General features: G+C 37.4%; 1 protein-coding gene and 1 long non-coding RNA gene across 4 annotated transcripts in view; one reads left to right on the plus strand and one right to left on the minus strand.

Moving 5' to 3' along the window:
• The window catches only part of DIAPH3 (diaphanous related formin 3), a 522,043-nt gene that overhangs the window by 375,540 nt on the left and 124,598 nt on the right, over positions 1-21,905 (minus strand). For all 3 annotated transcript variants that reach the window (XR_007461112.1, XM_049647035.1, XM_049647034.1), the window contains 2 exons: positions 2,784-2,858; positions 2,627-2,696 (listed from right to left, as the gene is read on the minus strand). Coding sequence is in view for 2 of the 3 variants with exons in the window: in XM_049647035.1 (XP_049502992.1) it covers positions 2,627-2,696; positions 2,784-2,858 (145 nt within the window). In the remaining variant the exon portion in view is untranslated. The remainder of the gene's footprint in view (positions 1-2,626; positions 2,697-2,783; positions 2,859-21,905) is intronic.
• On the plus strand, positions 65-11,604 carry LOC125933841 (uncharacterized). The gene is made up of 3 exons (XR_007461117.1): positions 65-172; positions 7,464-7,611; positions 11,054-11,604. It is a non-coding gene; the product is annotated as an uncharacterized LOC125933841 (long non-coding RNA).

Below are 21,905 nucleotides of genomic sequence, written 5' to 3' on the forward strand. Positions count from 1 at the left end.
GAGGAATAAAGCCAGGTTCCATTTGCTTTCTACTTGAGGCCCATTATTACCTAACAGATAGAATGTCAAGCCACTGGAAAAGTGTTAGGTAGGGGAAGGTGAAGGCCCTAAATCCTTGTGTACGATACTCAATAGGGCATGAATCCTGATCCTCAATCACTAACTACCTATGGTGAGTTAATCCCAGTAGCAGAGATAACACTGGGAAGGGGGCTGGCTTCAGGAGCAAAACACCTATGCTGGGGGATGCACACCTTAAAGCAACACACAAAATGTTAACAGACCAAAATGTAGCCCCTGTTCTACTCACCTCTTAAACCTATTTAACTTTTCATCATTTTATTGTTTCCCCTAATATTCAAAATCTTTTTCCATTTAGGAAATACTATTTAGTCCAATTTAGTGTTATAAGAAACTCACTTTCATCTGTTACCAGATTTACTCATTAATTACATAATTACTAGTACCTAAGAAGGTACCACTTTTTTTCCCCTCTCAGAGCCTCTATTTTTTTTCATTATTCGAGGAACTCTTGTAAAGAGTACACAGTGACATAAATGAAAAACCATCAACAAATCTTGGGGAGGAGGGGGACTTTACCAAAAAAGTATTTCATATATTATTAAGTTTAGAATTCAGAAAATAGAATAATTTCAAGTATCAGCAACTTTTTATTCTTATTAGCACAGATGATAGCCATCAACACAAATGGAAATAGATTCCAGCTCCACAGATACAAACTATAAGCAAAAGCAATCCATTATAAGGGAACACACTGTATCAATCAGAACCTAAATACATAAAGTTGACTCCCTCCCCAGGTCAGTCTGAAGTAGGAAATTGCTTCTGTACACCACCTCATCTCACTTTAATCCTGGTATTCTTCCCAAAATCAAAGAATGATCCACATGCCCCTTTAGTTTAAAAAAAAGTTCCTGGATTTTCTCTACTGTCAGCCTTATCATCAGGGAAATTTCCAATTTCTATATTCTCAATTTACAAGGAGCCTCTCTAAAGCAATATTATGTTCTCAGGATAGAAAAATCGCTTTCTTCGTTTACTCTTAAGACATATTGTAAAAAAGAATATGTAGTCTAACTAAAAACTAATTCTCACAGAACAATCCGTTCAAATATAGAATATATGTGAATATGTAACAATATAAAGAGGATTTCTACATCAGATATTCCCCTTGAAAATCATATTAGAGGCGCCTGGGTGGCTCAGTCAGTTGAGCGTCCAACTTTGGCTCAGGCTGTGATCTCACAGTTCGTGAGTTCGAGCCCCACAAGGAGCTTGCTGCTGTCAGCTTGTCAGGGCAGATCCCACTTCAGATCCTCTATTCTCTTTCCCTCTTCCCCTCCCCCACTCACACTCTCTCAAAAAACAAAACATTAAAAAAAAGAAAAGAAAAGAAAGAAAATCATATCTGATTGGAGAAGGCAGGGAGGTGAAAAATATCTCATTGTGTAAAAACAGAAATCTCAGCTCAAGAAAATGCTGAAAAATAAATAAGACGTGAAGGATTAAAAAATATTGGGGCACCTAGGTGGCTCAGTCAGTTAAGCATCGAATTGTGGCTCAGGTCATGATCTCACAGCTCCTTAATTAGAGCCCTGCATCAGGCTCTGTGCTGACAGCTCAGGGCCTGGAGCCTGCTTTGGATTCTGTGTCTCCGTCTCTCTCTCTGCCCCTTCCCCTCTCATACTCAGTCTCTCCCTCAAAAATAAACATTAGAAAAAAAAGAAAAAAAGGAAAATAGAAGTATTTGCTACATTTAATAGAAAGAAATATGAATGTTAATAACTGAAGTACCAGTACTTAAGTGTGTAAGGCTCTAAAGGCTTATTTTTAAAATGTAAGACAAAATATTAAAAATTTGAAATTAATCATAAATATACAGGCAGTTTTGCTGTGAAACACAAATCATCCTAACACCACAGGTAAAATTCCTCTCCTGCTGTCTAATGGCAACTAAAACACCGATCATTACTGTACCCATCATGAGGTAGATATGTTTAGATGTTGAAGCTAAAGACATGGCATGTGATAGAGCCAATTTCTGCAATTAACAGTATACAATATTTAAAAATGGGAACACTGTCCGAAAAATCTAACTTCAGTTAGGAGCTTCAAGTGTTCCTCTCTTCTTATGTATCCTCTTCAAATTTGCAAACTCTGCAGACCTGCCATATTGCCTTTGGTTTCAATATTACTTGTATGAAGCATCATTGCTCCATTTTTGGGACCTGCTTCTAATCGTTTCACACCTTTTTACATTAATTTGATTGTAGATTTAAATTTCTAGGCTGTGAAAACTAATTCTTTCCCACTTGATTCTTTGATAATAAATATTACTGCAGATCACGTTCAATTATCATGTATGATTTCAAAGCTTATTTTTGCTATACTTCTGAAAATTGAGAAGGAAGGAGGAAGAGAGAGGGGGGAACAGAAAGGAGGGTAGAAAGGGAGGATCAACCCACCCACAAGGATTTGTACTCAATAGCTTATCAAAGCAGTACATCACTTCAGTGCAAATTCTGTACTACACACAACTCTATTTTATACGAATTCTGTAAGTACCAGTGAAGAATGAATACAATGTAATTACCTATGTACATACCTGTGTATTCATCAAAGCTTTTAGACACTGTATGACTTTATGCTGCTTCTTCTTTACAATTTTTTCTTGTCTGCATTGGCATAAAAAACATCACTGTTGGGATTATCGCTGGACATGCAAATGTAGCTTAATTGAAAATAAAAATGAATATACTTACATTTTGCCACTAATCAGTTTTTCCAAAATGTCCAGTAATAATCCAAGCCCCTCATGTCCAAAACTTTCCACCCAACTGATAAACAGGAAAACAAAAAACAAAAAACAAAGGCAGTTATGCATGGTCAGTATTCTAGTTTAGAATATCACAATGAGATATGCTCACAAATATTTCATATTTGTTATATTCTAATCATAAATACAACATAAGAATATCATGTGCAAAATCACTCATGATACATAATCTTATTTGTGAGAGCAGTGATGGGATAAACCAGACTATGTCCATCACTTCTGTGCTCTGTGTCCAGCAACATTGTGTTGGTAGCTAGAATCTGCCCTGTGGGAAGTAACACAATGCAGAAATCAGCAAATGCTGCCAATCACCCCATCTGCCCCCACCCAGAGAGCTGGCCATTAAACATTTACCCACACACCACTGGATAAGCCTCACTTTAAACTTCTACAAAGAGCAGAAATCGGGCAATATTTAAAGAGGGAAGGGGCGCCTGGGTGGCTCAGTCGCTTAAGAGTCTAACTCTTGGTTTTAGCTCAGGTCATGATCTCGCGGTTCATGAGTTCAAGCACTACACCAGGCTCTGCACTGACAGTGCAGAGCCTGCTTGGGATTCTCTGTCTCCTTCCCTCTCTCTCTCCCTCTCCTGCGCTGGTTCTCACTCTCTCTCTCTCAAGATAAAGCACATAAACTTAAAAAAAAAAAAAAAAAGATTTAAAGAGGGAGAACTCAGATGTATGTATTGAAAAGAAAAGTCTTAGGAAAATTTCTCAAACCACTGAAATGCATCCTAATTTCCTAAGTTTCAAAGTTCGATTAAGAGTTTCATCATTATTTTTAAATGAACATTTTCATCTTGACCAAACCACCTCTTTTCATAAACCCACTGGTATAATCACAGTACACTAATGTAATTAGGACATCACTGCCAATAGACAATTGCTTACCTTGGTTATAGAAAAACTACCTTAATGGGAATTAATACAATTTTTTTTCCAGTGGTGATTTAGAGCAAGAATATCATCTGTTTTTTAAAAAGTAGGGGAAAGAAAATTTTAGGATATATAACTGTGTTTATCTCTTTGTATATGTGTTTGTATGTATGATTGTGTGTGTGTGTGTGTGTGTGTGTGTGTGGCCTTTGAAAAAATCGAACTTTAAAGACAAAGTTTTGTCCAATAACCAAAAGCAAAATATTATAAACATTAAGAACAAGTTTAAGTCACATACCAAGATATAATACCATTTTCTTAAGACACAATAGAACATTTCCTATGACAATAAGAAAACCAAACACAACATTTTTAAATGAAAACAAATATTGTTTAAAAAAAAATCTTCTTCATTTGTACACTTGTGAATACAGCTTACTCACTTATAAACATTCAGAATTTCTGATTCCTACCACACCAAAAAAAAAAGCTATTTGTCATTTAGATTGGCAGACACTTGTCAACTATTTCACTTGTCTCCTCCCTGTCCAGTCAAAGCCATGGAGTAACTAATTCAAGAATGTACTTAAGCAAGAAACATATTCTGATACCCTCCTAGGAAAAGAAAAGCCTAGAATCACTATTACAGTGAAGGTGAGAAAAAAAAAGTTGAATAGAAGTCAGAGTTTTCAAACCAGGATGCTACTTCAAAAGTGACGAGTTTACTCTCCACTATCAGCAACACACAGATTACCTGTAGGCATTTCAAATCTCACTTTCATGTTTCATGAAACACCTACAGCATCTGCTTAACTGTTTGCCTTGTTGACATCCTACTCCGTATTTATTCTTATTTCACATGAAGCAGGGAAGCTTGAAATCAAACACATAAAGAGTAACTTGAGAGTTTTACTGGGGCCGACACTGACACACGTGGACAGACTGTATTCATCGTACTCTCCTGTGTTAGTGTCTCCAAGCGGGACTTCCTACTTTGAAGTGAATTTTTAACAATCTGTATATGCAAAAGTATAACCATGGAGACATTCAAAAGCTAACATAAATGATATAGGATTATTCATATGGCTATCCCTTTCAATCATTGTGGAAAATAAAGTCACTATTCCTAAAACTGCCTTATACCAAAATAATTTAAAACTAGGTTAATATAACAAAATAAACTTTGTTTCACTTAATATGCTCATGGTGAAGCCTACTACAGAATTTAGGAAACTTATTGATCCAAGTAAATCAAGTTAAGTCTTTTGGTCTAATTAATAGAACATAGTTTTGTTTGTTTGTTTGTTTGTTTTTTTGTTTTTTTTATTTATCACCCTTGGGGCACCTGGGTGGCTCAGTCGGTTAAGCGTCCGACTTCAGCTCAGGTCATGATCTCACGGTCAGTGAGTTCGAGCCCTGCATCGGGCTCTGTGCTGACAGCTCAGAGCCTGGAGCCTGCTTCAGATTCTGTGTCTCCCTCTCTCTCTGACCCTCCCCCGTTCATGCTCTGTCTCTCTCTGTCTCAAAAATAAACATTAAAAAAAATTATAAATAAATAAATTTATCACCCTTAATATATCAGTTATAACCAGAATGCTGTGACCCACAGAAGGTCTCATATTAACTATTTTTGAACCCACTAAATAACTCTTCTGAACTACAGAATATAAGCCATTGCAGTAAAACTTACATTCACTCAAGCATATTACATATGAACTACTTCTCTATAAAATAAACTTAATAAATTAAACGTAAAGAGACATTATACCAAATTACTTTACACTGCAATCTTTTAACTCGTGGTAGAAATTAATTTCTGAATAAAATTGGAGAGAATGGTAATAGCCTAATGAAAGTCAGACTATACATTTCATAAAATACATCAAAAACAAAGTGAGGGGGCAGGGGGAGGAAACAAAGATGCTTGATAACAAAAAAATATATATATAATATTTAAACATAAAAAGCTGGTACTTACTGAAATATTAAAACACAAATTAAGTAAAAACGCTCTCTGTTTTCTTAGAAATTTGCAAGGCCAGCATATTGTTGTACTAACAAGTTGTCACTAACAAACTCATTCTTTCAAAACCTTGGCCCCCACCTCTACTATTTTCAGCATGATTTTTAAAAATAGGGGCAAATATTATTTCTTATCTTTTCTGGAAAAGACGTGCAAGATAAAAAGTGATATTGAGTAGGTAGGCCTGTGGTGCTGACAGAGGTTCATTGAAATCCATAGCTTTTTACAAAAGTAAAAGATTTCTCATCATCAATGTAAGAAACAACCTGGAAAAAAAAATTATCAACTGATCTATAAATGATCAATCTTTAGGAAACAAAATCTGTTCTATTTATTCTGTGCCTGTTAGCATAGTACCATCAGGCATTATGTGGTTTAACTATAAACTGCATTCATGGATGAATAAGCACTGTGCAAATGTTTCTTCCTCATGAATAGAAATGACATAGAGATTAGTATGACATTTGTACGGGGAAAAAATTGCTTAAAAACAGCAAAAAGTAATGTGCTAAGTACTAATTTAACACAAAATCTACCTCTTAAAATTCCGTAACAGGAAATATCAAACTCTTCTTTTTTAATTGCTTCAAGAAAAACTTCTAAGTATATTGCCATTTAGCACTTCCTAGCAGGGGGCTCCATGTAAGAGAAAAAAAAGAGGTGAAGAGGTAACAAAAGGAAAAAAAAAAAAGAGGGAGAAAGAGAGGTCTCTAGGATTAAATGTCCAAACCATCTTAAAATGTTCAAAGCAGCTTATGCTTTGAAATTCAGTTGTTGCTTCCTGAGACACAGGATGAAATCAAAGGTATGCAAAGTGGTTTCCTAGGTGTTGTTGGCTTTATGAAGCAAATACAGTCATCTCAATGAGCAGAAGAGGCAATAATCAGGTCTCAGATTTACTTCCTGGCCCAAGGACACTATCCTTGTATATGTTTCCCACAGACTTAAGTTAGTTATCACCTCTCTTCCCAAATGTGCTCCAAGGAAGGTAAAGATAAATGCATCATAGATTGTCAGAACAAGAATAAACCAACCACGTCCTAAGGGCAACCTTACCAGTCACATACACCTGGAGAATAGGGACCATTTCTAATTTGTCTTTAAATTCCCCAGCACCTGGAATAGACTAAGCGTTCAATAAATGGTTTTAAAATAAAACTGAAATCTCCTTCCATTTTTATATATAAGAAAAGAAGACACAGAGAGAGGTTATGGTCACTTAGAAATAGCATCCAGGTCTGCTGATGCCCAGATTCAAACCCTTACTTTACATACCTAGAAAAAAAGTACAAAGCAATGACGCTTCCCATGCAGTATCACTGAGCCTGTTCCAACCTTCATGCCAAATACATCAATTCTGATTTCAGAACTGGTACTTATCCATACTGAACCAAGGATGATGAATCTGGAGTCCCTGTCCTTAGCACACTTGAGGACTTGATTGACTGCAGCTCAAAGGGTGATGTGTCATTACTACTCAAACAAGTGTTCATTAACAAAGTCACTCAGCCTTTATGAAGGTCTCACTGTGTGCTTAATACTACAATAGGTATGACAAATACAAAACTGAATAAAACATGTTCTCTGCCCTTGAAAAGATCACAGACTAGTGGTTGAAACAAATGTTGAGCTAAATCATTTCCATAATATAATAAATGCTATAATCATGGTGCTAAGGGAACAGAAGATAACAGCATCTACCTCTCCTAGGAGCAAAGCAACTGATGTCTGACCTGAGTTTTCAAGGTTAAGTCAGAGAAAGAGCTGTTTCTAAGGCACTGGGAATGCATGCAAAGCCATTAAAAGAAATGGTCTGTGCCGAGTTCCAGAAACGGCTGTATGAGGTAAAACCAAAAAGGTAGGAAGGAGCTTCTGAAAAAAACTCTATACAATGTCATGGGCAATGGGAAGCCATTAGCACATGTGGTAGGCAGAATAATCTCACCCCTGCCCCCACCCCCACCCGGGAGATGGCCACGTCCTAACAGCAGAAGCTATGATTATCTGATATAGCAAAAAGAGGAAACAGAAAAGGAAATTCAGGTTACAAATCACAGGATTTTAAAATAGGGAAATGACCCTAAATTACCCAGGTGAGTCCAACCTAATGACCTAATTTACTTAAGTTGAAAGCCTTTCCCCGCGGGATTGGAGAGATGAGGCAGAAGAGAGATGCAAAGCATGAGAAGGGCTCAAAGTTTACAAGCTTAAAGACAGAGAAAGGGGAATAGGAGCCAAGGAGTGTGGGTGGCCTCTAGAAGCTGAGACAACCCTCACATGGCAGCTAGCAAGAAAAAAGGGATGTCAGTCTCAAAACTGCAAGGAATTGAATTTGGCCATTAACTCAATCAAGTAAACATCAAGCACAAAGGATCGCTCTCCATTTATTCAGAACTTCTTGGATTTTCCTCATTATGATTTTGTAGTTTTCAGCATAAAACTGATTGCTAGTGAAAGAATATAACCAATTTTTTTCAGGTGAAAATTTTCCTCTTAATATTGAAGTGTATAGGGCAGTATTATCAACAATATATATGCACACTGCTGTACAACACAGCTCTGAAACTTTTGCATCTTGCAAAATAAAGTCGATTTTTATCTTGAATCCAGCAATGTTGCTGCACCTACTGATTAGTTGTAGTTTTTACAGATTCTTTCAACTCTTCTATGTAAACATGTCATCTACAAAGAAGACAGTTACAGTTCTTCCTTTGGGATTTATACATTTTTGTTTCATTTGTACCTCATCACTATGGCTAGAATTTCCAGCACTGTGTTGAACAAGAGTGGTGAAAGCAAACATCCTTGCCTCATCCCTAGTGTGAGGCGGAAAGTATTCAGCCTTTCACATTTAATGTTAGCTCGAGAATTTTTGTAGATTTAGGTTATCAAATTGAGAAAGTACTCCTCGGTATTAGTTTCCAAGAGTAGCTGTAACAAAGTACCGCGAAATAGAATACATAGAGGAGAAGTTCATTCTCATAGTTCTGGAGGCTAGAAGCCCAATGTCAGAAGTGCTGGGCTCCCTCTGAGACCATGGGTAGACCCCTTCCTTGCCTCTTCCTAGGTTCCGGTGTTAACAGCTACTCCAGGATTTCCCTACCTCCCATCACATGGCACTGTGTCTCTCTTCTTAAAAGAACATAAATCGGATTAAAAGCCCACTCTATTCCTTTATGACCTCATCTTACTCCATCTGTATTGACCCAATTTTCAAATGAGGTCCCATTCTAAGGCGCCAATTCGGACTTAACGTTTTCCTGGGGAACACAATTCAATCCATAACGTCTTTCCTCTTCTGAGAGATTTTATTAGAAGTGTTTAGTTTTTGTCAAATCTTTGCATCTATTGATACATGATTTTCTTCTTTAGCCCTGTTGATATAGTGCATTTCAGTTAAGATTTTCATGTCTATATTCGTGATGGACATTAGTTTGTAAATCTGGAGTTTGGGGTTTTGATTGTTATTGTCTTTGTTTGGCTTGCTATCAGTATCAGCTTCATAAAATAAATTGTGAATTGTTCCCTGCTCTTGTATTTTCTGGAAAAGGCTGTGTAGAATTGGTATTAATTTTTCTTCAAATCTTTGGTAGAATTCTCCAGTGAAAGCATCTGTACTTGAAGATCTTTTAGGGACTCTTAAAATAGTAATTTAATTTCCTTAATAGCTAGAAGACTAGTCAAATATTCTATTTCATATTGGGTACGTTGTAGTACTTTCTTCTTCAAGAATTAGTCTTTCAAATAAGTTGTCAAATTTGTGTGTTTAAAGTTGTTTGTAGTATTGCCTTATTGCCCTATCGACATTGAGTCTGTGGTGGTATTCTGTTTTACTCCTAATACTGGCAATTTGTCTCTTTTCTTCATCAATAATAAAGGTTTATCAGTTTTATTAATCTTCTCAAAGAACTACATCCCTGTTTCACCAATTTCCTCTATTGTTATTCTGTTTCCAATTTAATTGATTCTACTCGTTATCATTACCTTATTTATTTTCTATTTTGCTTTTTAGATTAAGGTGAGAACTAAAATTATTTATTGGAGCCCTTTTACTTCTCTAATGTATGTATTTAGTCCTACAGATTCCCTTTCTCAGTACAACTTCAGATGTGTGCCACAAGCTTTGAAATGTATTTTCATTAACTTTAGTGTATCTTTTTATTTTCCTTGAGACTTCCCCTTTGACTCAAGGATTATATACAAGTGTGTTGTCTGCTTTCCAAATGTTTGGATATCTTCCTGTTATCTTTGTTATTGATTTCTAGTTTGAGTCTTTTGGTAGAAGAACACATTTGGTATGGTTTCAATTCTTTGAAATTTGATGAGGTTTGCTTTGTGGCTCAGGATACGGTCTAACTTGGTACATGTTCTAAGAAGAGAATGTGTATTCTGCTATTAACTGAAATGTTCTAAACTATGCATTATGTACTTTTACTTAATAGTAGTGTTGAGTTCTTATATCTTTAGTGATTTTCTGCCTAGGTGTTCTATTGATTATTGACTGAGTTGTGAAGTCTCCAAATCTAATTGTGGATTTATCTATTCCCTTCAGTTCTAGTATTTTTGCTTCATATATTGTGGACATCTGTAGCCTGATATGTATACTTAGGATGGGTATTTTGGTGGATTGACTCGTAAAAATCAATCTTTTTCTTTACTCTGAGATCTAAATGATTGGATATTAAAACAGCCACAACTGCCTTTTGATTAATGTTTGCATAATATGTCTTATTATCATTTCACTTTCCATCTGTCTATATCAATATATTTGAAGTGAATTTCTGATAGAAAGCATATAATCAGGTGATGTTTTTTAATCTACTCTGCCAGTCTCCTTTAATTAGCATAACCATTTACACATAATGTAATATTGACATGTTAAGCTCTAGTACTTATTTTTTGGATCTTGTTCATTCTGTTTGTTCATTTTCTTTTGCCTGTCTTCCTGTGGTTTACTTGAACCTATTTTAGAATTCCATTTTGATTTATTTATTGTATTTTTTATTTATAGCTCCTACAGCTTTTTAGAGGTTGCTCTAGGTACATCAGAATATATCAAAGCTTATTGGCGTCATCGTCTCACACGCTTTTGCGAATGGTAGAAGTCTTCCATCCCGTTATGAATCGAATAGTATCCCTCCAATTCATACATAACAGGCCCACACCCACAATGTGATAATATTTGGAGATAAGGCCTTCACAGAGATAATTAAGGTTAAGGGACATCACAAGGATAGGGCCCTAATCCAGTATGACAAATGTCCTCGTAAGAGGAAGACACCAGGATTGCACACCCACAGAGGAAAGGCCATGCGAAGACACTACAAGACAGCAGCCACCTGCAAGCCAAAGAAAGAGGCCACAGAAGAAACCAACCCTGAGGGCACCTGACCATGACCTTAAGGCTTCCAGCCTCTGGAATACTGAGAAAATAAATTTCTGTTTAAGCCACCCAGGTTGCAGCCTTTTTATTATGGCACCCCAAGCTAACACATCTCCCTTTATGCACTTTACCCTCCCCATTTAGAGTAGCATTGTTATAAGTGCTTCCTCTATGTACAGTGAGAACCTCATCAGACAGATAGAAGTTTTGCTTCTACCAAACATAATTTAGAAAATTCAAGGAAAGTACACTTACATTTTTATTTACACTGTACACTTTCTCTTCCCAGTATTTCAAGGATGCCTCCTTGTATTTCTTTTATTATTATTATTATTTTCTTATTCTTTTTCTTATTATTCTTTTATTATTTTTCTGTTTAGAAAATATCATTAGCTATTCTTTTAAGGCCCAAAACTCCCTTTGTTTTCTTTCATCTCAGCATGTCTTGATTTTGCCTTCATTCCTGAAGGATACATTCACAGCATGCAAGATTCGGAGCTGGCTGCTCTTGGCTTTCTTCATTTAAAAACTGTTTCTACCACATGCTTTGGGCCTCCATAGTTTCTGAAGAGAAATCCAGTGTCATGCCATTGGTTTTCTCCATAACCAAAGTGGCATCTCGGGTTGTTTTCAAGAATTTTTACTGTTTTCAGTTGTCAGAAGTTTGACTATGGAAGGTCCTAACGTGAGTTTCTCTGGGTTCACCCTATTTGCAGTTTCACTAGGTTTCTTGAATCTGTAGGTTTAGGTCTTTTGCCAAACTTGGGAAATATTTAGCCATTATTTCTTCACGTAACTTTGCTATCCTCCCACCTCTCAGATCCTCCTAGGATTTGGATAACAAAATGTTAAATCTTTTATTATAGTGCCACAGTTGCCGGAGGCTCTGTTTTGGTTTTGTTTTTCATTTCCTCTCTGTTCAGATTGGGTATTTTCTATTATTCTATAGTGCAGTTCACCAATTCTTTCCTCTCACCCTCGCATTTTGTTGTTGTGCCCCTCCAGTAAGTTTTTCATTTCAGTTATTGTAGTCTTCAATTCCAAAATTTCTATTTGATCTTTTAAAAAGAATAAAGTTTCTTCTATTTCTTTACGGAGATTATTTTTTTTTCTTTCAGCATATTCATACTTGCTCATTAAAACATCTTTAGGATGGCTCCTTTGAACATCTTTATTAGAATGTCCATGTCCAAATATCTCTGACAACTCATTGTTGTCGTCTATTAGTAAAGGTCTTTTTGCACTCAGTTTGAAACCTTCCTCCTTTTTATTATGACAGGTTTTCTATATTGAAACCTGGAAACAGGTTATTATGTTATGATACTTCGTATTTTATTTCAACCTCTTGTTTTTTTAGCTGGCTTCCTATGATACAGCTCAGGTGGAGGAAGGAGGACAGGCATCCCCTCAATACCGCCAGGTGAACACACGAGCCCGTGCTCTCCAATTGGCCTCTGCTGATACCTCAGAAAGAGGCTTCTTGTTATTGCTGGACATGGATGGGTGTCTGAGCTCCCCACCTAGCCTCCATGGTACCTCCCTGGCAGGGAGAAGTAGGACTGCCTTGTTATGCTCACATAACCCCCACTAGAACCAATGGGAGGGGAGGTGTGTTTCCAAATCTGTTTTTGCCAGGTGTACCTATTACTGTAATTAATTTAATAAAAATTACATAAACAGACAAATCACTGCCAAAGAAGCTGCTATTTCTATGAAAACCAAGCCTAATTCTTTGAAAAAGTTTTTTAAATGGCATTTTAAGAAATGCCAGAGAAGTAGACATGAACACAAATGTTTACTATTGAGAGACATCAAAAAGACTTTACAAAAGAATTCTGTATACTTTATAAGAGCCTCTACATTTCTGTTCCACCTTAAAATACCAATATGAGGAAGACCGTGCATCATGGATGTGGTTTGTATAATCATCTATTTCTACTCAGAAGTAGAGTAGGTGCTACTCTGACCTCCTCATCAAAAGTATAGAGGAAAAAAAAAAATGTTCAATCTTTTGAATCCAAAGAATGTTTAGGACATATGTAAATCATTTATCATTCCCTGTGTTAGCCCTAGAAACCAACAGCATCAAACAAAAGGACTTCTTCAGTAGACACACACACACTTCCATATAGTGCCTTTTTAAGTAGGTGATATTACACATTTGTTTCTTCATTTTGCTTGTGTTTTATCTATTTTCTTATAATGAACTCCTACTTTTTGTAGTAAGAAAAATTTTTAATTACCTCCAAGAATAATCTTACATAAACACCTAGGGAAACACAAAGTTATTTTGCTAAAAATCAATATAAGAAACATCCTGAAAGGGGGAAAAAAATATCACTGGTCACATGTGACAAAGTAACGAATTTTATACCTTAACCTTAGAAGGTCAGCTTTAATACTGTGTAATATCCAAATCCAATTTACATTCCTCGGTCAGAGTAATATATCACCAATGCTGAATATAATTATAGCTTATTTTAGCTTTCATTTTCACCTACTCTTAGCAGGGTGAATATATACATACAGTGAGGGGGGGGGGGGGGGGGGGGGGGGGGGGCGCGGGAGTAGAGGAGCACAAAGCAATTAACATGCCCTATAGGACAAAACAAACATACACCTCCATCCCAACTGATGGGCATCCACAAAAATTACACTAAATTATACAGGGAATGCAGTAACTAATGTTCTGATTTAAAAATCTACCAAAATTCAAAATGCAAACATTAATACATATATTTTCTAGGAACTGACTTTTAAAGAAATTATATATTTAAAACCAGTCACTCATTCTCACTTCTAATATTAGATGAGACAGTAGAATAACAAAGTAGTCTATTCTCTTAGTTACTTTCTAGCAGTAACATATTGAAAGGTATAAACTATCTAGAAAAAGTAGTCCAAATAGCACAAAAAGAAAACCAGATGAACTGCAGTGATGTAACACAAATCACCAATAAGAAACATGAGCTCTTGATCTTTAAGTGAAAAGACAGTAAAAGAACTATAGAGTTGAAATAACATATACTGGCATGTGCTCTAATCAAAACTTTAGTCCACTATTAAAAGAAACATTGCAGAAAAAAAAAATCTTTTGGAATGTATTAAATAGGAGTAAAGGAGTTTCTTGGTATCAAATCAAAATATCATTACTTCAGGAAAGCATTAATGAATTTTTCATCTTAAACAGACTAATTTGACAACCAATATGCGAGGGGGAAAAGAACCCATTATAGTGCAGGTCTTCCACCATCTGTTTTCACCCGAAGTACTTGCTACTATTGCCCAATACTAGTCCCATAAACTTCATTATTAAGTCTATCATCTGCTCCTCATTCTGTCAAGTTCATTACTACCTTCACTCATAATGCTCCCCTCCACAGAGCTGCCTCTTCAGTTACAAACGAAACTATTTCACCTTTCAAGAGCCAATGCAAGTTTCTGTCTTCTTTGAACTCTAGTTCATCTAAGTTTCTCCATTTGCTTACTGGGTCTTACCCACTTGGCCCCAGATCTCTCTCCAGTTACTGTCCGTTTCTTTTTTACAGCATAATGTCTCAATTGCCTCTGAAGAATGGTTACTACAAGAAGTACTTCTTCACGATCCATTCTTTACCATCCATTTATTCCATCTCACTTCATCTGGCTTCTGCCACCCAGACTCCACAAAACTGCTTTCCTCGAAGGTCACCAAGAACGCTCCTCTTGCTCATTCTGGCAGTAACATCTTGCCCCAGGTCTCAGGAGCATTCATGTGGTTTGCCACTTGACCCTACTGAAACTCTCTTCCTCTCTTAGGCTCAGGAAACCAGCCTTTCTGGGTTCTCCTCCTCCCAAATGACCACTGTTCAGTCTGTTTTTCTGGTTTCTCTAGCCTTTCTAGACCATGGATAACTGCTGGAGTTCCCCAGGGCTTCTTCTGAGTGTTTTACTGTATCTTCCTTCCTTCCTTCCCTCCTTCCTTCCCTCCTTCCTTCCTTCCTTTTCTTTCTCTCTCTCTCTCCCCCCCCTGCACCCCCCACCTGGACTCTCAACTATTCTCAGTGCTTTATGTACAGTCTACATATCAACAGTAGGTAGGCATCTCCACGTCTCCACTGAGCTCCAGACTCCATTATCCAGCTGCTTGCTTGTTCATATCTCCAACTGTGAAACTCAAACATATCAAACTTAACGTGGTTAAAACAAACATTTTTGTTTTCCACAAAATGAATGAAACAAGTAAAAAAACCATCTTCCTCTATCGCTGTTAATGGCACTACTTTCGTCAGGTCACAAAATCTAGATGTCATTATTGATTCCTCCACTTCAGTCACACACCACAGCCGATCTGTCAATAGGTCCTACAGTTTGTACCTCCAGTTTATCTGCAAAACCCACCCTCTCATCGCCCCACCACTACTACAGTCCTCATCCAAGCCATGCTCATCACTCCTGTGACTAGGCCATAGCCTCCTTTCTGATCTCCCTGTCCACTCTATCCTCCCTTCAATACACTGTCCCCAAAGCAGTTCCTTTTAAAAGGTAAACTTAGAAATACGTGATTTCCATGGGGTGCCTGGTGGCTCTGACAGCTCAGAACCTGGAGCCTGCTGCGGATTCTGTGTCTCCCTCTCTTCCTGTCTCTCTCTGTCTCTCTCTCTTTCAAAAATAATTGAACGTAAGAAATACATCATTTGCCATGTAAATCTCGTTAACAGCCTCATACTTATTTAAAAAAATCTTATGTCTCCCCCCAAGTCACCCTTAAGGTCTCTCATGACCTGGCCACTGTCCACCTCTCTGATGGCTCCATGGCCTCTGGGATTCGACTCCCTCCCTCCACTCTCCTGCCACTCTCCACTTTCCTCACCTCAGGGTCTCTGCTGCCCGAGAGGTGCTTCCTGGCCCTGAAGCAAAGCCTAAGCTTCTCTTAACTAATTCCTTGTCTTCTTAGTCTCTTAATCTTTACTACCTCAAAGACTTCCGCTGACGAGCTTGTATCTAAAAGTGCTCTATGCGCTATTCTCAGTCCCTGATTTTTTCTTAACTGAACTGGTATCTTCTGTTATATATTTTCTAGGTCTCACCCCTAGATGCCTCATTCCCGTGATACCTAGCACAGCACCTGAGAATTCTGGTTGCATGAGTAGATTAACTAATACATCCTCTGCCGTACTCTAGTGGCATTTTATCCATACTACACACTTAAAGAGCTGGTGGTATCACTTACTCTATGTGTTCAACGTTTCTCTCCAAATGTGATCTCAGCAAGCTGAAGCCAGGGAGAAGCCTTTACACCTCTCTGAGTTTTCCAACCGAGAGGCGCGTGAAGAAACTCAAACCACCGGACCCCCTACCCTAAAAACTGACTGGTGGCAGCTCATGCATTTCATATTATTTCATGTTTTAACTTCCCTATTCTCTTTTCATTATTCAACTCCATTTAACATGCACCCTGATCTTCCGAGTCCATGTGACAGTTTCTCAACAACAATTAATTAATAATATTCTGGGCTCCTCCTCAGAATGCCACACCACAGCAGAGATGCCTTATCTTCAGACTCAAGAATGCAAAGGCTCAAAACAAGTGCACAAAGAATATCATCACAAGACTTGATCTCAAATTATTGTCCAAAAGAGCAGCCTCTAGTGACATGCGAATTTAAGCTTAAATTGCATTTCTTAGTCACATTAAGCATGCTTCAAGTGCTCAACAGTCATGTTTTGAATACTGAAAAGCACAGACCAAGAACATTTGCTGTACAAAGTTCTACTGAACTTCTGCTCAAATGAGCCTACTTTCTCTCTAGCTCTGTAGAGGCAGTCCAAGTGACCTCAGTGGATCTAACCCTAATGTGTTTATCTTTTATGAATGTTAACATATGAAAGATGTTTAACGTATGAAAACTTAGAAGACTATGAGTTTCTTACATTTATTGATTGTCCCATAACAAAAGACCTAGAAATCCATGGCCAATATGGATGATAAAATTCAGTTTTATTTCACAAGTTTTTCTGAATCATAAAAATTAAAATTTCCTTCTATTGCCAATATATTTCACCTATGTATTTAGGCCTTATGTAGACAGCTGACCTTTGAACACTGTGGGTGTTACGGGTGCCAATTCCCCCCGACACAGTGGAAAATCCAGTATAATAAACATTTGATGCCCCAAAAACTTAGTTCCTAATAGCCCACAGTTGGCCAGAAGTCTTACCAATAACATAACCAGCTAATTAACACATACATTGTATATGTGTTATACAGTGTATTTATTCTTACTATAAAGTAAGCTTTACAAAATGGTGAGAAATTCTAAGAGAAAATATATTTGCAGGACGGTACTGTATTAATAAAAATAATTCAAATGTGTGTTGTTCAAAGGTCAACTGTAGTTATGTACTTTTTTAGGTATAGAGACAGCGAGGAATACCAAGACAAAAATCATATTTTAAGTTCTTTGCTTAACTCACCAAGCAATACTTTTAAAACGTTGGTAACGAGGCCAAAAAATTAGTCTCAGGAAGAAACTACACAGACCCTTCATATGTAGGCTACTAAATAATAGGGGGGTTTAGGGTCTGCAATGCAATAATTTTTCCACTGAAGACATTCATCTTCGCCAAAGAAACCAAAGTATTCAGTAAATAACATGATGCTGGTAACGGTTACAAATGTGAACATATAAGGCTTACATTCTCTGAGGACACGGACAAAGCAACTGAAAGGCAAAGTTTCTTGTATTTCACTTCTACGGTCAGGAGAAGCTGTACACGTTTAAGAGCAGCACTTTTCCCAAATTGTTATAACACTATCTTCTGTTGTCTTTTAAACAGTAATCTAATCTTTTCCCATAATTAGTTTTCAGTCACAATTCTTTCTCTTATGCCTGAATATCAAACTACTCTATTTTAAAAAGGAAGATTTGAGACCCTGTGTTAATTGTGACAGACTTTACATATGAATTTTTGAAAATTAATCTTCACTATTCAAACAGCAATTTATATTTTATTTTAAATAGACTAGGAGATATATATTATCAAGTAGATGGGGAGGATTTTACTTCTAGGGCCTTTCAGGTCAAGTATAAATTGAGCTACACAGCTGTTATTCATCGTGTACAGAAAATACGTATTTCTCAGTTAAAAGCAATTACTATATTTCCAATGCACTGTACTTTTATTGTTAACCTTGCATTCAAAGTCAAAGCTTTTCAGACACAGATAGAGTTAACTTTGAAACCAAATAATTATGACATATTTTAAAACAGCTATAAGCCAAAACCAAACTGTAGTATGAATGACAATACACAAAGGACGAAGTCTCCCGCCAGCGGGGAACATGAAGTCTTCTCGGAGATTTCTCAGAGAAATTACTCCAGCTTTGGTAGGACTGGGAAAGCAGTGGAAAGTATTGGCATGCCCTTTAAAATATCAGGTTAGTACTCATTTATAAACATTAATATTTTCTTTCAGGGCATTTTGCATTAATATTTCATTCTTTTAAAACACTTTGGAAAGGACTTCAAAATGACCTAAAATTAGAGGGCATTTTCAACAAATATTTCTTTAATAAGCAATATTAAGAGTCATAAAAGTAATGGATACTGAATGTTAATTTAGACATAAATAATACAAGGTATATCCTAAGATATATGGTATCGTCTAAATACAGAAATAAAGAATATTAACATCTTACCTAGACTTGGTGACTTTCTATTGAAAACAACCTAGAAAAAATGCTTTGTAGAGGTAAAAGTACATCTCCCTGAGAAAAGTTCTGTAAAATAAACATGAATCCAATGGGTATTTTTAGCATACCAAAGGGGATATTCCTGTGACTTTCACGATGTGCCATATTGCCGATTCCCTCATCCTAGCTACAGGCAGTCACACTGAAGGCTGTCGTGGACCACACCTTTTGCACTGCCTGTCAGACACACCCCTCCTCTCCGTTTCTACCCCTTAACAGCTGGTGCAAAGCCCATTCCCTTTGCCTTATCCAAGACAGAACTCCCCGCTAAAGGCAGCCTCTCATGGATCGCTCGTTTCTTTTTGGGATTCTCTTGATACAAATGCTCACTCATCCTTGCAGGTTTTAAAAATCTTTTAATCTTTCAGACTTCAAGTCCTTTATATTTTCCCATAGTCCTGAACTTAACTTTGAGGATATAATCGTCATGCAGTATTTATGTCCAAGAAGCAAGCAGCTAACCAGAAGAAACAAGGTGTTTAAGCAGCAATGTCTAATAGAATTTTTTTTACGGTGACATAAATGGTTTCTGTGTGCGGTTCAATTTGCTAGCCACTAGCCACAAGTGCCTCTTGAGCACCTGAAATGCTTACCCCCACCCCGGCTTCATTAGTTTAAATAACCACAAGGACCTAGTGGCTACCTTATTAAAACAGCACAGGAAGGAAAACAGAACCATCTGTATTACGTGGCCTCCTGGCATCACTAGAGGAGGGGGGGGGGGGGGGAAGGAAAGACAAGACAGAAGAAATAGAAGAATGTAGACCACCCAGGAAAATCTTTACCCTTCCTGCCCACTTGAGAAACTACCACTATTAATAACACCATACACCTACACATATTGTTAATTCCCAAACTTTTTTCTAAGGCTTATTTTTAAAAAGAAATTTTGTATCTCATGTCTTATTTTAAAATTCTAAAACATGTCAGGCAATAAAAATAAACTGAAGCATATTAGTGAGAACATTTACTATCCTCCTCCTCTCGGTTCTACTAAAGAAGAGGCCTTCTCCTATGTTCCCCAGAAAAGAATATTAGGGATTACTTCCAGTCACTCCCTCCATCTCATTATTTGGAGATTTCCCCACCACCCCTCCCCCCCCCCATTCACCACCACCCAGAAGGACTGATTTATCAAATTAGAGAAAGTGGGGAAGGGATCCTGACCCTGGCCTACAGTTGTCTATTCTTTCTACTGAGGAGAGTGTGGGAAGTTTGATTCACTGGGATGAAGTACATTTCACCTTCAAAAGTCCCAGTTGTGCTCTGCAACTTGGCCTTTCCAGGAGTCCAGAGGTTATTCCTAAGCTCACTTCTGTTATCTACTTTAACATGTTCAGAACTCAAGGGCAAAAAGGGATGTATCCGCATCTCTTCAAAACCAGTCGTTTGCATGTTTCTGTGTGAAACAGGACAGCTGTTAGAGAAAATAAAATAAAGAGTAAAAGGTCTCTTTTTTAATCTAATTGAGGGATAAGTACTAAACAGAAAAAGAAGATCTTTGGGAGGCAAAGTAAAAGTGAGGTATTGAGAAAGTATTGAAGTCAATGTGGGAGCTGAGCTAGTGACAATTTATTTATCTGGACTAAACGGACAATCTTCAAATAGAGGTAAGTTTCAACAAATCCAGAGCAGGACAGCCCTTTGTATTCTTAGAAAGTTTATGCCCAGATCCAAGTCCTGTAGCATATCATGAAAATACTTATTTTTATCTCCTAGTAGTAAGATAAATGAAACTAAAACCTGGAAGAAATGAGAATTTAACACTTACTGACCTATTCTCTGCCCCACTAAATAATGTACAGATGCTTGACCCCTTTTTTCTCCTTCCCCTTCTTCCCTTTCTGCTGTTCTGATCTAGTTTCAAAGGGGCTCATTTTGTAGGCTCAATGCCGGCCCCCGTTAGCTTCATGAACAGAGTTCTCGTCCTCCCCCTCCAGCCCAGGGGTGGAGCAACTTCTCACTGCTGCCAATCAGGTCCTCACTGCTTCTTATGTGGTTTCTCAGTCTTTCCATCAGTTATTTAACCTATTTCTGGTATTAACTTCTTTAAAAAAAAAAAATTACAGCGTGCTCTCTGGTGTCTGTCTTCCCGCTAGGACTCTGACAACATATATACTACATACATATATATGCGCATATGTATGTACAGTTTCATTCTGATTCCTTCCCATCTCCTTCCTAGGAAAGGATCTTTGCTAAGACTGACAAAAGCAACAGCGACTCCTCTAGGATCATAATGCAGTATAATTAAACTTTAGGAAGAGGTCCATCTGGGTAAAAGTTTGACCTGTAGATATTTTGGTTTGGGTGCTTTGAAAAGGCTGTACACCCCCTCCCACCACATGTCATTTAGATCCACTGACTAAAATTAGGGGTTCTGCAGACAGGAGAGAAGGATGAAGGCCTGGGGGGCTGGACGCTAAGTCGTCCTCGCTCAAGGCATACCCTATCTCTCATCATAGTCACTGTCCCTTCCCCCAACCCAGGGACAGACACAGGGTGTAGGAAACGCAGACTTTTTACCCAAGTGGGTAAATTTACTCCTGCCATGAATTTCTAGGATGTTTTTTGAGGAGTATTATCACGTTCCACAAATCTCTAATGCCAAACCATGATTTTCAAAAAGATATAAACATCGCTTCACCCAGATAAAGTCAACAGTGTCAAATATTTATTTACTACATTAATGTGGGAACCAGCAAGATGGTGAGGCTGGTTCAAAAAGAACTAGAAAAATCAAAGGATTTTAAGGTGCCTTAAAGGATAGAAGAATGCTAATTGAAATGCAAGACTGATATCCTGCAGAGTAATAAAACCATAACTTCTAGAGTTCAACTTTTTAATATATAATTTTATTTATTTACTTTGAGATAGAGATAGCACAAGCAGGGAAGGGGCAGAGAGACAGGGAGGGAAAGAATTCCAAGCAGGTTCTGCACTGTCAGCACAGAGCCCAACACAGGGCTCAATCCCACAAACCATGAGATCATGACCTGAGCTGAAATCAAAAGTTGGATGCTTAACCAACTGA

The sequence above is a fragment of the Panthera uncia genome (genome assembly GCF_023721935.1).
Source record: "Panthera uncia isolate 11264 chromosome A1 unlocalized genomic scaffold, Puncia_PCG_1.0 HiC_scaffold_16, whole genome shotgun sequence".
NCBI lineage: Eukaryota > Metazoa > Chordata > Mammalia > Carnivora > Felidae > Panthera > Panthera uncia.